The sequence below is a fragment of the Octopus bimaculoides genome, chromosome 11 (genome assembly GCF_001194135.2).
Source record: "Octopus bimaculoides isolate UCB-OBI-ISO-001 chromosome 11, ASM119413v2, whole genome shotgun sequence".
NCBI lineage: Eukaryota > Metazoa > Mollusca > Cephalopoda > Octopoda > Octopodidae > Octopus > Octopus bimaculoides.
In genome coordinates this window covers 50,511,112-50,530,531 of record NC_068991.1, presented here as the reverse complement: position 1 = coordinate 50,530,531, position 19,420 = coordinate 50,511,112, and the positions used below count along the sequence as shown (strand labels likewise).

Sequence of the window (19,420 nt, the reverse complement as noted above, 5' to 3'; positions counted from 1 at the left end):
ATATATATATATATATAATGATGCACATAACTGCCTTTAATGAACACCTTACCCCAGAAACGGCTGTAAAGAATTCATTACCTACACTTTTTTTACTCCTTCATTTGCAAGGTTTCTGACTATTGATTCCCAGGATTTTACTTGCTTATCCTGATTGAACCAACTCTTCTTAATTTCACTTCTATCTCATCAACAACAATACTGTTTGAACTTCCTCAGTTTGTATCTATCTATGAGGAATCACTATGAACTTTTACTCTCTGGATTCTTTTGGTTTTTAATTCCTTTTTTTTTTTAAATTTTATAATTCTCTTCTATAATTATCTCATTTTCTTTTTATAATGTCTATATTTCAATGTTTTTGTAACCATTTCTATATTTTCATTCATGCTGATGGTTGCATAATAATATATTGTTTTCCACTATTCTGTGTTTTGAAAGTCCCAAATTTTTTTATATATTATCAGAAATTAGTCTCTATAGATTTAGGGAGTTCTTGGACTGTCTTATATACTGGAGAATGTCTTAGTAATGGATGAATTTCAGGAGGAATTGTCTGTTTATGCAGCAGCTTTTACAGAACCTTTAAACAGAATCAGTCCGGCTTAAATGTCAAGATGAATTGAGATCATTTGTAGACTCTGGTCTTTAAAGCTTTGTGTTAGAAAGGCTTCTTTTGTGCAAAATTTAACTCCATATCATAGTCATCATTTAATGTCCTCTCTTCAAATGTTTGCATGGGTCAAACTGCTTATTTGTGGCAGATTTTCTATGGCCGAATGCCCTTCCTGTCACTAATCCTCACCTGTTTCCAAGCAAGGTAATATTCCTCCATGGCCAGTATTAGAAATGAGTGCTTGTATGACACTGACTCATTCACAACTGCCATCTGATGTAGAAAGAAAGAGAAAGAGAGAGAGAGAGAGACTCTCTCTCTTTCTCTCTCTTGTGCAGATGTGAATGTATGGCAAGAAGTTGGCTTCTCAACCACAAGGTTCTGGATTTGATCCCACTGGGAGGCAAGTGTAATTTACTATAGCTATGAGCCAACCGAAACCTTGTGAGTGAATTAGGTAAAAGTAAACTGAAAGAAACCCGTCAGGTGTGTGTATGTGCACAAAGGGTTCCTTTCAGTTTCTGTTTATTAAATCTTCTTGCAAGGCTTTGATATACCTGGGGCTATAGTAAAAGACATTTGCCAGTGGGACTGAACCTGGAACCTTGTGACTGGGAAGCAAACTTCTAACTACACAGCCACTCCTGCAGCTATATCATTTATAAATAAGTCAAACTTAAACTGACCACCTCCTATTGGTACAATACAGATACATTGAGCTCGAGTAAGAACATTTACACCATCAGGATTGAAATTCTATTTCTTTTATTTTGAACTGAATATATTGTTGATTAAATCATTTTGATATTGTGATGCTGTGTTGACATCTGTAATTTTAGCTGAGTCAAACCTTGAATATAATGAGCGTTTTTCCAGCTGGAGTAATGAAAAATATATTTGTAGCAACCTTCAAAGTAATGTGATGTCTTTAAATAGCAACACTAACCTTTTTATCAGTTAATATAAATTAGACATTAGATTGTTTGATATAAATAGTCTGGTGAGAACAGCTGAGAAAATGCTGTATATTTCTTTATATTCCAACCTGCTCAACTGTTAGTCTAACTAGTGAAATATTTCCCAGTCATCTACTGGAAAATATTAAGTCAGTTACTCATCCTACCCACTCGTTTACAATAGTCTTCGTCCCACTCGTTTACAATAGTCTTCGTACCAATGTTAGAAATCAATTTATTACTTGGTAACCATTGTATTGTAAGTGTTCAGCTTCTGCTTGCTGCTGTCAGTTGATAATTTCTACATTTTTTTTTTTTATAAGAAAGCAAAGGCTTTCTGTCATTTCATAGTTGTATCACTTGGTTACTGTTATAGATGAGAGCATAAAATGCTTGAAATACTACATTATATTAGTTGATAAAGGGCATTGTGAAATGATTTTTGCCTTAAGTGAAAACTTTTCTCTGTGGCAGACTGCAATGAAAGTAGTCTTTTTACAGGTCAAATATGTCCCAAATATACTTGAACTGATGGAAACGTTTGTTTACTTCATAACACTGCAGCATGTGTGTGTGTGTGTATATATATATATATATATATATATATATATATATAATTATTCCCCCCCCCCTCTCAATCCTTTCTGTCGAAAAGCTTATGCTTGAAACATCAAAGCCATTTCCATTCTTCCCGAGTGTTAAACTAATACACCTGCTTGTTGTACCCTCTCCTGTCTTCGTCTTTTGTTTTCTGTAAATTTAAACTATATATATATAGTCTGAATCCACGAGTCAGAGCGAATAGGCATTTGTCTATAGAGTGAGTATATTGATCTTTCTACTGTATTTTAGTATTCATAGATTCATTGTACCTATAGGTTTCACACATGAGGTAGGAGAGAGCACATTCACACTACTCATTCTTTGAGAAGAATGACCATACTGTACTTTATTATTATTAAGGCAGCAAGCTGGCAGAATCATTAGTGCTGGACTAAATGCTTAGTGGTATGTTCTGAGTTCAAATTCCTTTGGGGTTGATAAAATAAATACCAGTTGAACACTGAGGTTGATGTTAATGACTCATTTCCTCCCCCAAAATTACTGCCCTTGTGGCTAAATTTGAAACCATTATTATTACTGTCAAGTTGGCGAGCTGGCAGAATCATTAGCACACCAGGCAAAATGCTTAGTAGCATTTCATCCGTCTTCATGTTCTGAGTTCAAATTCTGCCAAGCTTGACTTTGCCTGTCATCCTTTTGGAGTCAATAAATTAAGTACCAGTGAAACACTGGGGTTGATATAATCAACTAGTTCACTCCCACTAAATTTCAGGTCTTGTGTCTTTAGTAGAAAGGATTATTATTATTATTATTATTATTATTATTATTATTGTCAAGGTGGTAAGTTGTAGAATCGTTAGCATGCTGGACAAAATGCTTAGTGGCATTTCGCCAGTCTTTGTGTTCTGAGTTCAAATTTCATTGAGGTTGATTTTGCCTTTCGTCCTTTAGGGGTCAATGATATAAATACCAGACGAACACTGGAGTCAATGTAATCAACTAACTTCCTCACCCACAGAAGTTCAGGCCTTGTGCCTCTAGTCCAACCCATGCCTGCATGGAAAACAGACATTAATTAAATAATGATGTTTATTTTTGTTGATGATGTTTCCCTCATCATGGAGTCTAAACAACTATGTGGTCATCTCTTTCCCTTCTCTCTTTGTTGTGTATATACAGGAATGGTTGTGTACAAGCATGTATGTGTGTGTGTGTGTGTGTATAAAACCATATGAATATAAAAGGGTGTGGCTTTGGCCTTTCTATCTTCTGTTTGTTACATCCTACTACTGTTGCCCTCTCTTTTGCCTCTCCACTGATGTTGATAATTTGCATAATAATAAATTAGTGTTTTGCCAAAAAACTGGTTCTGTGAATTAATAAGCTTAGTTGTGTAAGCTTGTCAGTTGAATTGGAGAAATGTGTGTATATTCATAAAGCATTTGATATCAAATATGTTTTCTGTATTTTATTTGTGCTGTATATATGTAAATGTTTAACTTATATAAACATGCACACGTGTGGTGGTGGTGGTGGTGGTTGGGGGTGTCAATGGAAATGAAAAGATCCCACAATTAGGAAGAGATTTAGATTTCTGTAACACAGTTGGAAACTTGAAATTTGTATGAAATAATTTGCTTAGGACCCTGAACAGACATATGGCTGGAGCAAATCCCAACCAAGCCAAAAGTTACATGCTGGTGGAACAATGCTCTTGATAGGGCTACAAAGGCTAAGAAACTGGCATGGAAAATCTGGAGGAAAGAGGATAGGGAGCATTACCAAGTGGCTAAAAGAGCAGCTTGACAACTGGTGTATTTGGCCAAGAGTGAAACAGAGAAGAGATTTGTACATGTCTTGCAACATGGGGATAAGAGGCGTGAAGTGTTTAGGATTGTGAAACAGTGTGGAAGAGAAGTGAGATATCATTGGTGAGAAATATATTCAGAATGATGAAGTTATACTTGCAACTGATATATGGACAATAAGAGAGTGACATGGAAATGTTATGAGGGGCTGTGGATTGTACGGAATGCATGGTATGAAGTAGGTCTATTTTGTGCTGTACTTTGTACAGAGGGACCAGCAATTCAATTTGACAGCAACATAAAGATGATCAAGGAGATGAAGATTGGGGAAACTGCAGGTCCTTCTAGTTGCAGAGAAGCTGAAAATATTTGGTGAGGTCAGGTACGAGTTTACCACCCAGATACAAGATCAAATCATACAAGAGGGTGTCATACCCAATGACTGGCATAACACTATCATTATAAACTGCTTCAAAAGCAAAGGTGATGTCTTAGAAGCAGTTACAGAGGAATTAAATTACTGTATCAAGTTCATAGAGAGAGAGAGAGTCATGGTACAACTGATTCATGACAGAATAGATCTAGATGAGATGCAGTTTGGTTTTGTGTCTGGAATAGGTACCATGGATGCAGTATTCCTGGATGTACAACCACAAGAGAAATACTTAGCTAAGAGTAAACTATTATTCTTGGACTTTGTTGACCTTGCAATACAAAGTTCTCATCAAAACCTGCCCATTGTAGTGAAGCTGACATGCATATGTGTGTATACACATATATATGCATTATATACACACTTTTGTGTGTGTGTATGTATGTGTGTATATATAATCATTTGTAAACAAAAATAAAAACTGTATGAGTGTTCCATAAAGTAAGTTAAACACACATAATAAATGCACAAACAAACGGGAAATAGACACAGAAGGTCACCAAATCCTCATCAGTTATTGGCCAAAGGGCACGAAATTACATTTGTCCCTCTGGCCGATAGCTGATGATTTGGTGACCTTTTGTGTCTGTTTCCCATTTCTGTGTTTATTATGTTTTTAACTTATATATATATATATATATATATATATATACATACAAGGGGGTACCTAAAAGAAACTGGAATTTTACAATATTATTTTATTCACTTAGTTTTGCATGTTTATACTTTTATCACCTTCAAAGTATTCGCCATTTGAAGCATGCATCAGTCCAGACTCATTTTCCACTGTTCAAAGCAGTCCTGGGTCTCTTGCAAAGTGATGCCTTTTAACTCCTCCATGGTTTTTTGTTTTTTCTTCACTGCTTCCACATCTGCAAATTCCATAGCACCAGCTTTCGTCACCAGTGGTGACCATCGAAAAAAAGGTCTGGATCAACTTCCAGCTGTTCTTTCCATTCATGACACACATTCAATTGTGACTGCCAATGAATTTTGAGTGAGGAATCGCGAATGAAAAGAGTTGCAGCAAAATTTATGCCTCACTTGCTCATGGAAGAACAAAAAGCAGTCACAATTGAATTACATTTGACACACCAGTCAAATCAACAAGTTCGTCAATTGTTCAGTGATGGTCCTTTAAGATTGGTTCATGAATTTTCATGATGTTTTCATCCGTTTGGGAGGCCAGCAATTGCCCTGAATGAGGTTAGTCTTCAAGTCACAAGTGACCATCCCTAAAGCATGGAAACCACTCATAAACTTGTTTTGCTCATGACAGCAGCTTTGTAAATTGGTTGAAGCATGAAAACTGTTTTGGCTGCTATTTTCCTCAGCAGAAAACAGAATTTCATGGAAGCATGCAGTTCCTTCATTTCAGCCACTGTAAAGATCGACAAACAGGAGAAGCACTGCAAAACAAAGATGCACCATGTGGCAATATAACCTCAGTGGACAATGCCGTTCAACAGACTGATGGCTTCTAGTGGTGGAAGCCTGAACTACAACAGGCTTGTCCCACAGAAAATGTTTCCAGTTACTTTTGAGTACCCCCTTATATACACACACACACACACACACCATATATCCACTGCAGCTCTCCTCCACTCTCATTTCGACGCTGTTTCTCTCTTGCTATCCACAACCATCTCCCTCATTAACTATTTCTCCATCCATATAATATTGTTTTTCACACCCTCATTACTGTGGCCATCCCTACTCCCCAGACTACCAAATTGTCTCACCTCATGTACTACATCTATCTATCTCTCTACTCTGCTCCTACATCCTACCCAAACACATCGTCTCTTCTTTCCCCTTGTCTACAGTCCCAACAGACCACCAGTGCCCAAACTGCAACAGAGCCTTCTGAGCATGCATCGGCCATAGCTGGTCACTTATTCCCCATCTTCTATGTAATGTCCTTGGTCGTCATCAACAATGACGGATGAAGATAAGACATATATGATATACGTACATTGATATATATATATTAATATTTTGTTTAGGCATAGTGAAACAAATAACCTGGTGTAGAGATCAATATATGTATGGTCCAGAACACAATGTTATATGAGTATTGAGTGGTAATAGAAAACAAAGAGATGACACTGTAAAAACCAAATGCTATGTAATGAATTTCATTAGTGCTGTTTCTGCTATAAGATGTGGTGGACTCTTAGTTGAGTACTAGGATAACATCCTGTAGCTTCTACCTTGGGATAGAACTCTCCATAGCCTTCATTTATAATGACTGTATGTTCAAAAAATGTAACTTTCTCAAATAAAGTGCACTTCATATTCAAGGCTCTGATGAAGCTACAGGATGTTATTCTGGTATTAAACTAAAGAGTCCACCACACATGGCTGAAACAGCTGTAACCTAATGAAGTTCATTACATAGCATTTGGTTTTTCTGATGTCATCTCTTTGTTTTATATAAGTATATATATGCATGCATTATTTTATCATAATACCAATTTCAACTGATATTCTATCACCTGCATATTCTGTTGATTCTTAAACAAGCTATTTCTACTCTTCACAACCTAAAAGTCCTTCAAGTAATAAACAGTTGTTTTCTAACTTTCTGTTGAAGTGAGAAAATACAATGGTTCAAATATAGAAATAATTAGGAATATAATATCTCATTGGTTTTAATGTGAATGTAATGGAACAGATTAAATAGAAATAATATTAGCAATATTAGAGGCAATATGCTGAATAGAAAACAAAGCTGTAAAGAAGATATTTATATTGTAAGAGAATTAAGAGTTTAAACAATAGAATTTGATGTAATTTGAAAATCCAAACAAATGACAATATGGTAATATCTGTTATGTAAGTATTCGGAAATAATATTGATTTCTTCCATTAACTCAAAGTTCTTGATTTATTGGAGAAAGGAAATGGCAAACTTACTGCCATCTCTCTGATGGAAGGAAGTAGTTAATGGCTCTGGAATGAAGCCTTCCCCATTTTATACATTGATTAAAACATATTTTCCACAAGAATATTACCGGTTTAACTGAATGAAATGACTACAGCAGCAATTATTTGGGATATAAATTAAATGAAATGGCTACCACAGAAATTTGAACCAACTTTTTTTTTTCTTTTTTACAGAATAAGGGCAGTCACATGATAGACAAAAATATTAATCATTGGTTAATGTTTATCTTTTACTTGTTTCAATAATTAGGCGGTGGCATCATCTTTCAGAATTCTTTAGTCAAACAAATTGACCCCAGTACCTGGTCTCTTGCCAAACTGCTAAGTTACAGGGATGTAAAGATGCCAACACTAGTTGTCAAACAGTAGTCGGGGGCTGACACAAACACAACCACACATATAGATAGATAGATTAGACAGACATAGATATATACAACTGACTTCTCTCAGTCTACCAAACCCACTCACAAGGTTGTGGTTAGCCCAAAGCTATAGTTGAAGACATTTGCCCAAACTGAACCTAGAACCATGTGGTTGGGAAGCAAGCTTATGCCTGAGCCTTGTTTATGAAAATCCTGGAGAAAATTCTATAAACTATGTTTGTGTGATGAGGTCGATTCTCTAAGAAACTTTAGGATTAATAAAATATATGATAATTATATTCTGTTGTGTCTGGGGAGAGTCATTTTCTTATCATGCCTTAAAATTTAACACTCACCGGTAAAATTTCCACATATTATTTTTTTAAAATTTTTGTTGCATCTTGCAACCTTTTCAGTAGTCTTGACTCGCTTTTAAGGCACGATAAGAAAATGACTCTCCCCAGACACAACAGAATATGCTTCAACACACGAAATCACATAAAAAATCTTGCAAACCAAATCCAAAAACGAAATATGATAATTATGTTTTAGTGTTTATTTATTCTGAATTTATGAAGACAATGATTTGAACTGAGGAGGTTCCAAGGTTCCAAAAATGATGCTCCTAAGTCATCTGTCTCTATTATGAGTTGTAAAATAGTCAGTACCAAATGCATTCTCCTTCTGTCAGTTACTAATCTTTCTGTTACTATATTTCAGTTGATACACATCACTTTCATTTCAATTAATTTTGAAAATGATGTAGGATTTAGTAACATAACTTTGTCATTATATTATCTGGTGTTTCGAATAAAAATTAACATGAAATTTTGATGGAGGATTTCCATTTAGATAACTTTAAACATGAAGTTTGTATCCTAGGGGTAGTGTCAAGTAGTTTGGAATGAAAATAGTTAAAAATTACTTTGTTCTTTTCTCTGTTAATCTACTTTGCTAGGAATAGTTATCAGAAATATGAAGTAGAACTTGTGGAAAAGTTGCCAGTAATGGACTAATGTCGTACCCAGGGAAGATTTGTTTAACGTTATAGAAGCTAAAAACGAACTATTTTTGAAAGACTGCAAGTCTAAAGTACTTGTTAGGCCTTCTAAACAGGTATTAATACTAAAAATTGTTTGGTATCATGTCAATCCTGGCTAAGCAGACCTTATAATCAATGGTATTTCCATTTGTGATCAGCCTGTCTTTTTATTCTCTTTCACGCCTAGTATATCTGAGACATTGCTTTCCAATGTACTTAATTTTCTTCTTTTTTTTTCTTTTTGTTTTCAAAATGAAAGGTATGATTCATGAGATTTATGTCATTTATTTGTAGTAGTAGTAGTAGTAGTAGTAGTAGTAGTAGTAGTAGTAGCTCAAGCAACAGTTTAAAAAACTGGAAATACTACTTCCTGGCAGGAAAAACCCACAGCATTTTCATCTGATTGTTTTAGACATATTTAGAATTATTAAATGGACAATAAGGAGAGCTTGTCAAAAGACATGGTTGATTTTTTTCCCCTTTTTATTGATCATATCAGTCATCAATCAGAGGTTTCTGATAGAATCTTCAAGCATGACTCACCACCAGGCTGACTACCTACTACAGAAATGAAATGTATTTTTTATTTTTTAGCTGTGTCATTCAGAAAGTTTTGTAGGCCACAGGCTGTCTGTGATTGACCTGCCTATAGTTGATATGTCATTCTACTTTGAGTACTGCATATGGGACATCAACGCATTATGATAAAACTGTTGTAGTCATGTGAATGTAATTTAGAAATTCAGTCTCCTAGACAAATCTAAATTAAATTTTGTTTTGTTTCAAAAGAAACAGAAAATGGTAACACACCGAATCAGAGAAAGGTTAACGAATGAGATAAAAATAGATTTTAGCTGGTGTCATATTTAGACTGGGAATTATTCATATCAAATAGTATTCAGAAGAGCAAATAACTTTCCTGAGATAATTTATTGTAGTTTATGGCCTAGATCTGTGTTGGAGCTCAAGTTTAAGTTTGTAACAGCCAAATATACTGGTGAACTCTTGTTGCTTATAATTTTGAGTAGAGACTGAAAATTAGATGAAGAAGGAGCATGAAATGCTGATGATTACACAGAAATATATCAATGAATTGAAGGCTTCAAATTTAAAAACGTGTCCATATTGATATTTATATAAACATAGAGGGACAATGAGAGGGATAAGCAGTTGATGGAAATAAAACTCTTGTCTTCTTAAAAGTTCAGAATGCAGATATAAAGATGTACATTATCATCATCATTTAACGTCTGTTGTCCATGCTGGCATGGATTGCACAATTTGACCAGGGCTAGTAAGCTGGAAGGCTGCACCAGACTCCAGTTTGATTTAGCAGGGTTTTCTCCAACTGGATGCCCCTCCTAACACCAACCACTCTGAGAGTGTAATGGGTGCTTTTACGGGCTACTGGCACAGATGCCATTTGTATGACACCAGTATCTGCCACAACTGCGATTTTGCTCAGCTTGAGGGATCTTCTTCTCAAGCACAACATAATGCCAATGGTTTCAGTCATTGCCTCTGTGGGACTCAACACTCAAAAGGAACTTAGCCACTTTGCCTTTGTGAGACCCAACGCTGAAAAGGAACTCGGCCACTTCGCCTCCATGAGGCCCAATGCTTGAACAGTGCTCTTTATGTGACACCAACATTAGCCATAACTATGATTTCACTTCACTTGATGGGTCTTCTCAAGCACAGCATATCGCCAAAGGTCTCGGTCACTAGTCATTACCTCTGTGAGGCTCGAAGTTTGAAGATCATGCTTCATTGCCTCATCCCATGTCTTCCTGGGTTTACCTCTACCACGGGTTCCCTCCACAGTTAGAGATTGGCACTTCTTTACATAACTGTCCTTGTCCATACACATCACATGACCATACCAGCAAAGTCGTCTCTCTTGCACACCACATCTGATGCCTCTTATGCCTAGCTCTCGATGCTTACACTCTGTCGAACATGCACAATGGCATTGCACATCCAATGAAGCATACTGGTTTCATTTCTTTCATGCCTACGCATGTCCTCGGTTGTCACAGCCCATGTTTCACTGCCATGTAGCATGGCTGTTCACATACAGGCATCATACAATCTGCTTTTCACTCTTTGAGAGTGGCTCTTTGTTGCCAGTAGAGGTAATAGCTCTCTGAACTTAGCCCAACCTAATCTTATTCTCACAGCTACACTCTTGGAGCATCCATCCCAACTACAAACTTGGTCACCTAGATAACGGAATCTATCTACTACCTCTAGATTGACCCCCTGGCAGGTGTCCAAAGCTTATACCAGGTGCATCTTAAGGCGTTTCTACCTACTCCTTTTCTACAGATTGTGCAGGGCCATCTATCTGAAGGAATTTGTCTGCCTTCCTACTTACTAAGACTTTGGTTTTTGCTAGGTTAACTCCAAGGCCCTTTGATTCTAGACCTTGCTTCTAGTTCTGGAGGTGATTCCGCTATAAGAGCAAGGTCATCAACATGGAGCAGCTCCCAGGGGCAGCCTGTCTTAAATTCCTCTGTTATTACCTGGAGGACCATGATGAACAAGAGGGGGCTGAGCACCGATCCTTGGTGAACCCCTACTTGTACCCTGAATTCCTTGCTGTACTCATTGCCAACCCTCACCTTACTGGTAGCATCCCTGTACATAGCTTGTACAGCTCTCACCAATTGACCACCAGATAATAGATCAGGGGACCCTGTCAAAGGCTTTCTCCAAGTCGACAAAGGCCAAGTACAGAGGTTTATCTTTGGCTATCTATTTTTCATGCAGCTGTCTTACCAGAAATATAGCATCAATGGTGCTTTTCTGACATCTTTTACCATGTACTCTATCTTTCTCTTCATATATATATTATCATCATCATTTAATGTCCACTTTCCATGCTGGCATGGGTTAAACGGTTTTACTGAAACTGGTAAGCTGGAGGGATGCACCAGGTTCCAGTCTGATTTGGCATGATTTCTACAGCTGGATCCACTTCCTAACGCCAACAACTCCAAGAGTGCAATGGGTGCCGGTTACGTGACACTGACCACGACCACCCTTTCATTTGGCTTGATGAGTCTTCTCAAGCACAGCATATTGCCAAAGGTCTTGGTCACTTATCATCACCTCCTCCCATGTCTTCCTGGGTCTGCTTCTTCCTCAGGCTCCCTCCACAGTTAGAGATCAGCATCTCTTTACACAATTGTCCTCATCCACAGGCATCACATGTCCATACCAGTGCAGCCGTCTCTCTTGCATACCACATCTGATTCCTCTTATCCCCAATTTTTCTCTCAAGATGCTTACACTCTCTTGTACATGCACACTGACATTTCACATCCTGTGAAGCATACCAACTTAATTTCTTTCAAGTCTTTGCATGTTTTCTGTGGTCACATCCCACATTTCACTGCCATGTAGCATGGCTATATTTGTACATCGATAGATAGATAGATTGCATCTTTTGTTTTATAACTGACATTCCTTCCTGATTTTAAAGTCCTTCACATGAAGTACTAACTTCCCAACACTCCCACCCTCTCTCAATTATCGTATGATTCAGTAATGTTGATGATAGAGTTGCAACAAAGCTGGTTGGTTTTTATGAGTCAACCTTGGATAAGTTGAAGAGGAAGCTGTGTTGTTTAGTATTTGTACAGATAGAAAATTGAACTGATATTAGTTAAAAGTGAAAATGTGGATATCCTAAATGAAGAGATTAAAACAAGCACAAATGAACCCATTTGTTTGATGCAGTGTATTTAAGGTTTTGTTAGGCATCTGCTAAGGCTTATCACTCACACTCTCAAAGACTTTAGCATGAAATTCAACATTTGGGATTTGTTACTCATGGCAATTTAGAATCAATTTTTAAAATTCCTTACTTTAAAAAGTAAGATATTTGTTGGATTTTTTAACTAGCTTGTGGCAGTACAGGAATATTGCTTTCAAATTTTGGCACAAGGCCAGCAAGTTCAAGGTTGGGTTAAATCAATTACATTGATCCTCGTGATCAAGTAGTATCTATTTTATTGACCCTGAAAGGCAAAGTCATCCTCAGTGGAATTTGAACTCAGAACATAAAGGTGGACGAAATACTGCTAAGCCTTTTGCCTGCTGTGCTAACGATTCTGTCAGCTCTCTGTCTTGCAGTACATGAATATTGCCAATAGGTTTTTTTAAAGAGAGTCAGCAACAATACTGTCATTGTTTTAGAGTTTAAACATTTTTTAAGCATGATTCTGGGGGGTTTCGAGAAGAAAAGATAATTAATAGACTACAATTAGGTATTTTAACCCTTTAGTGTTCACCTTATCCTGTCAAAAGTGTTGCTTATTTATTCACATGCTTTGAATTAATCTTACATTATCTTGTAGCTTTGATGAGGTAACTTTTAATTTTTAGAATGATATTGTATGGTTGGTGTGAGGGGCCAGATGTGGCCAGTTTGAATATAAAGCAAGTAGAATATTTGGACCTGATATGGCCTGTTTAAATACTAAAGGGCAAAATAACTATTTTATAATGATTTGGGGCTTAGAGCTGTCATTAAAATGGTCTAGTTGAAGGGTTAAACTTGTTTGGTTTTACAGACCAGATTAAAGTTCAAACTACATCTCACACACCAGTTAGGGACAATTATTCTTTTAACAGAAAAACCTATTCATAATGTAGATCAAACTAAATGGACAGAGGGATCAGTATAAATTATAACTTTAATGATATGAAAGAAAGGAAAGAATACAATGGATTAGCAAGATTTGCATGCAGAGATGTATGGAGAAAACTAATCCATACTCGGTGTGTGTGGCCCTAATCAGTTGTCAGTCAGAAAAAAGATGGAAATTGTCTAAATGAATGCATACAGTTCTTGAGAAGAATCAGTGCTTGATAGAACTCTTGGCTGTTGATGCTGCAAAACCTTTCAGTATCGTTCCTATTGCTAGAATCCATTTGGACCCCAACTTGGGTGATGTTCATTTTACAGAATATTTTAAAATGAAATAACAATTTTCTTTTGTTATAAAATTGAGCTAGGTGGGGGCTGGGGTGCAGACTAAACATTGGCACAGGGCATATGTTTGACATCCTTGGTCTAGTTCTTGGACAAGAGGTAGCTAGCTGAAGAATTTGAAACTTCTCTAGGAATAAATGCTTGCAAAGTGAAATATACAGGAAAAAAAAAATAATATACAGAAAAAAAAAAATAAGAAATAGTACCTGATATAACATGTCAAGTAAACAAGAAATTAATTTTGTATTCTGGATTTATATGGATTGTACTGAAAGTGCTTGTGAGGTTAAAGATTATTAGTGATCAAATGTTTTGAGAAATTATCAAATTATTACAAGTAATGTTAAATCAAACTATTTATCTCTTACTTGTTTCAGTCATTACACTGGTGCCATGCTGGGGCACAACCTTGAGGAATTTTAGTTGCCCCAGTATTTATTTTATTTTTACATCTGGTACTTATTTTTGCAGTCTCTTTTGTTAAACTGTTAAGTTACAGGGATGTAAATACACCAACATTGGTTGTCAAGCAGTGGTGGGGGACAGACACACACACACACACACACATACACACACACACACACACGACAGGCTTCTTTCAGTTTCTGTCTTCCAAATCCATTCACAAGGCTTTGGTCGGCCCAAGGCTGTAATAAAAGACAACTTGCCCAAGGTACCAATGCAGTGGGACTGAATCTGAAACCATGTGATTGCATAGCAGACTTTTTACTACACAGTCACACCTCATATTTTGTAATCATATTTTAGTTTTTGATTCTGTTTATCAACAAACAACAGCATGGAGGTTCCCCTTTTGTTCCAGAATAAATAAATATTCAGATAGTGCAACAGTTTCCTTTAAAAGTTTGTGTTATTTTTTCTACTTAAGTGAACTAAATAATCGATAAACGTACACTCAAAGAACTAATATCGGTTTGAAATTTTGGTGCAAGGCCAGCAGTTGTCGTATAGGGTGGAAGTTGATTATATTGACCTAGTACTCAATTGATACTCATTTTATCAACCCCGTAATGATGAAAAGCAAAGCCGGCCCCGGCAGTATTCAAACCCAGTACATGAACTCAGAAGAAATGTCGCTAAGCATTTTGCTCAATGTGCAAACAATTCTGCCAGCTCACCACCCTAATTAAAAAAAAAACTTTATATTTTTGACCATTGATTGTTCATTCGGTTTAGGGATAAACTTTAATACTTTGAAGAATTAAGGATGCCTTAATCTGTTCACTGTTGTGAGGGAATTTTTTAAAGACTGGTCAAGTTTCCTTTTTCAATAATCTTATTTTCTACAATTTATTACAAATATAGTTTAAATAATTTTCAAAATCAAGCATTGTTTAACCCTGGTGATATTAATTTACTCCAGTGGTTCCCAAACTTTTTCAGGCTGTTTCTCCCTTGACACCACAAGCATTTACTACTTTCTGCTGTAAATTCAAGACAACTGTATTTCACAAATAAAACTTAAGCCATTGTTTTGGGTTTTTTTTTACATCCATTGTCCCCTTTTTGGCTACCCCATTATCACTCCACTTTCCTTCAACAGCCCCAGGTTGGGGGCAGTACCACCCACTTTGGGAACCACTGATCTAGTCAGTGAAATTTATTTTTCTTTTCTGTATATTTATACTGACCAAACTACTATCCCATAAACTTCTTTATGTAGCAACCAATCAACATGACCAGTTTTTGTTATTCACCAGTGGCTTATGTATCATGGATAATGTTTATCATCATTATACTAATTATTAACAGTCATTAGCAGCTGTAGTCGTTGATGTTGGGACATCATTGGTCAGCTCTGACTGCAGTTGTCTGGGAAAAAGTACGTTAAGTTTTTATCGTGCGTGTGTGTGTGTGTGTGTGCATGCATGCATGTATGTGTATACTGTATTTACTTACGTTTAAGTTGTCCTAGTTTATTCTTGATTTTTAACTGGGAGGGAAAAGAAAACTGCCTTGTGACTTGTAAACTGCATGTATGTATATACACACACATATGTAATTTGTATGTGTATATTAAATATATATATAGAGAGAGAGAGAGAGAGAGAGGGGGGGTCAAGTGTATTGATTGAATCTTGTCTCATTTGTATTTACATTATTGATATAGAAATATCAAAGCTGAGCTGAATTTTCCAGATGGTAGCCCTTTGTATTGTACTGCCTTAGTTTGGACACGTAAAAACTATGGCGAACATAGATTTATTTATTTATTTATTTCTATAAATAGTAAATATGTGTTAGTAATTTAATGTATTTACTGTGCATTTTCTTTGTGTAAGATTTTTGTCTTCTCCTTCCTTTACAAGCCAACATTGTAGTATATGTACTGACGCGGGCATTTAATGTAGTCCTAACAAGTTTAGCTTATAATTGGGTTTTAGTTCCTCATAGGAGCCATTCACTTCGGCTATACTTGTAAATTATCTTTCAAAAAGCATAAATACCATAGCTGCTTGTTTTCTTCCCTAACTGTAGGGAATTGTGCCTATTCAAAGCAGTTAATGTTTCCATATGTGTGCATGTTGCTTTTTTTTCTTTTCAAACTGTAGTAAGTTTATGCAGCTTCTTCGGTTGTGTGTTGCAATAAAATAACAGTAAGGCTGTTCATCCTCAGTGCCTCTTCATAGTTGGCTGCTTCTAACAACACTTACTCATTCAATGTTCTCTTTCTAGTTGCTTACTGAAGTTGTGTGTGTGTGTGTGTCTGTGTACAAGCAACAACCACAACAATGGTAGTTCTGAATGCTGCTCATCTTCCTCCCAATTTACCATTCCTTCCTTCCACTGGCTTCCTCCCCTACACCACCACCACCAAACTGATGCTGTTTTACTTCTCCTTTAAAGGCCAACAGATTCTTTCACATTTTTCTATTTTAGATCATGGCTTTCCTCTCAGTTTTTAGTTGCGCATTTTTTTTTATGGCATTTATTTCCTTTCCTTGTCATTTTTAAAAAACTTACATGTCTCAAAACTTTTGCTTTCTTTTAGCACAAATTCTAGTATGTACAGGTGGAAGAGGAGGTGTAATGGGATGTTACGGCACTGATGCCTTTCTAGAAGAGATAATGTCATTAATTATGGACTTACTGAAAGTGTTACTTTTCTTAAAACTACATTGACTCAATAAATTCTAAGTAAAATAATTAATTATGTACAATACATTTATAATTTTGTCCTGCTGGTGGGGAAATCTATTTGTATGTGTGTTTCACTAGATGTGGTTGTCACTCGTTCATCATTGCTGGGCAGGTTTAAACTTGAAACGTCAAGTAATTTGATCGTATGCATTTGATCATAAGTAATTTGATCATATGCATAGGCATTCCACTTTCTGTCTACACTAAAGAAGAACAATGGTCTATAGTGTATTTTCTGTAGGATAAAGGTATATCAGGAACTAAAATCCATTGAAGACTTTCAGTGTAATAGAAAACAAAGTGTTGCTAACAGATTGCTTGTGAAAACTGGTTGCACCAGTTCCATAGTAAGAAAGAGCTGAATGCCTGACCATGTCCTGTAATAAAAGCAATAATAAATATGCCTGTAATAGCCTCTGCAGTTATTCTTTATGGCTTTTTATAGACTTTCTAACAATCTCAATAATGAGGGAGTCTTTATGTGGTTACTTAATCTGCTAGATATAGCAGCCAAATATATGCTTGAAATGAATGACACCATACTATCTTAAAATAGTATGCATTAACTAATGTAGTGTTGCAGTTGCTGCATATTGGAAAAAACAGGATTGTCGTGGCTGGATTACTTTTAATCGTAGATTTTCTCATTCAGTGTTGGTCCAGTGTTAAACAACCATGATCTCATGCAAAAATACATCCAAATTTTTCTTCCTTATTTCATTCAACTCTTGAGCAGACTACTATGTTGAGTGTAATGCTTATTTATTCACGTTGTTTTGAATTCATCATGCATCATCTCGAGCTTCAAGATTTTGATGGTGTGATTGTTACTTTTAAAATGTCATTGTACAGAAAGTGTGAGAAGTGAGATCTGGCCATATCTGGCCAAAATATTCTGCCTCTTTTATGTTCAAATTGGTCACATTCAATATCTCACACTTACCCTATAATACCATTGTAAAAGAATAAAAACATTCACGTTATCAAAATCTTGAAGCCACAAGACAATGCATGATTAATTCAAAACATTGTGAATAAAGAATCAATATATTTGACAGAATGATCTGAATGCTAAAGGGTTAAAGATAAAGAAGAGTATTTGAGATGAATATGTCAGGTTGAATGCTACAGGGTTAATGTAGATTTATAAAACTTGGTTTTCCTAATATATATATTGACTCCTCTTTGTTACTCAAGGTTTTTAGAAAGGTTTTTTTTTTTTTTTTAATGAGTAATTCTAATTGATATCATCTTAGTTCATATTAGTTTGTATAAATCGTCAGTGTTAATTTTCATAGAATCAAACTTTTCTAATGTCTTCTGTGCAAGAACCAGTTCCAGTAAAGTTATTTTACAATCTCCAAGTCTTGCAACCAGATGACCAAACTCAGTGACTTATTGTTTGTTCTTCTGTTTGGTATTGCTTAAATCCTTCACAAAAGATGGATCTAATTTTTGGTAGAGATGTGTCATTCCTTTTATTATTGTTATGACTAGGATGCAGCAACAAAGTCTACCCACCACGCTTCTCAGTCCATCATCACTGCCTTGTGGTCCAATTCCAATACAATCTCCTTGGCATTTCCTTAGTAGCATTAAGAAGACAGTTGGAGCTCATCTTTTCAGTTCTAGGCTGGTTGCTAATTCCCAGATTCGCATTTCTTTCCCCCAGCACTCAGTTTTCATTTTTGGTGGAGGTGGTGCAAGTAATTTTTTTTCTCTTTGTTTTAAGTAAGATTAATGTTTCTTTCATAAAGTGTTATGATTTTAAAAAATAATTTGCCTTTCTTTTTTTTTAATTTCAGTCCTCCGGAGTTACTGTTGCAGAAGAAGTTTTAGATGCTTTTCAAGATATCAAATTGAAGCATAAACACAGATATGTCATATTCAGACTGTCTCCAGATTTAACAAAAATTGTTGTGGAGGAGCGAGCTGACAAGGGTAAGTATCGGTTAGGGTGAAAGAAAAGAGATTGAGAACAAAGGAGAATATTTTGTTTATAATTGGTAATGAGGAACAAACACGACTTACTGTTTACAGCTCATATAAGAATATATAGAAAAAAATTACTTTTCTGATTGAATGTACATGCACGCTTTTGTTTTTCATCCCTCTGAGGTTGACAAAAGTCTCTATCTAAAGTGTGGATTGACAGAATCGTTGGAGCATTCAATGATGAACAACCTTGAGTTTCAAACCTTATTGGAATCTCATCAGAGGCGTCTACATCATTCTGACAATCTCCAGAGAAACAAGCAGCCAGATTATATGCGCACACACACACACACACACACACACACACATATATATACACAGGAGTGGCTGTGTGGTAAGTAGCTTGCTTATCAACCACACGGTTCCGGGTTCAGTCCCACTGCGTGGCACCTTGAGCAAGTGTCTTGTACTATAGCCTCGGGCCGACCAAAGCCTTGTGAATGGATTTGGTGGACGGAAACTGAAAGAAGCCCGTTGTATATGTATGTGCGAGTGTTTGTATGTCTGTGTTTGTCCCCTACCCCACCATCA

At 36.2% G+C, this 19,420-nt stretch overlaps 1 protein-coding gene across 1 annotated transcript in view; it reads left to right on the top strand.

Moving 5' to 3' along the window:
* LOC106873922 (actophorin-like) overlaps positions 1-19,420 on the top strand; it is a 65,171-nt gene that overhangs the window by 19,304 nt on the left and 26,447 nt on the right. Inside the window, exon 2 of the mRNA XM_014921459.2 lies at positions 18,700-18,835. Within this exon, the coding sequence (XP_014776945.1) occupies positions 18,700-18,835 (136 nt within the window). The remainder of the gene's footprint in view (positions 1-18,699; positions 18,836-19,420) is intronic.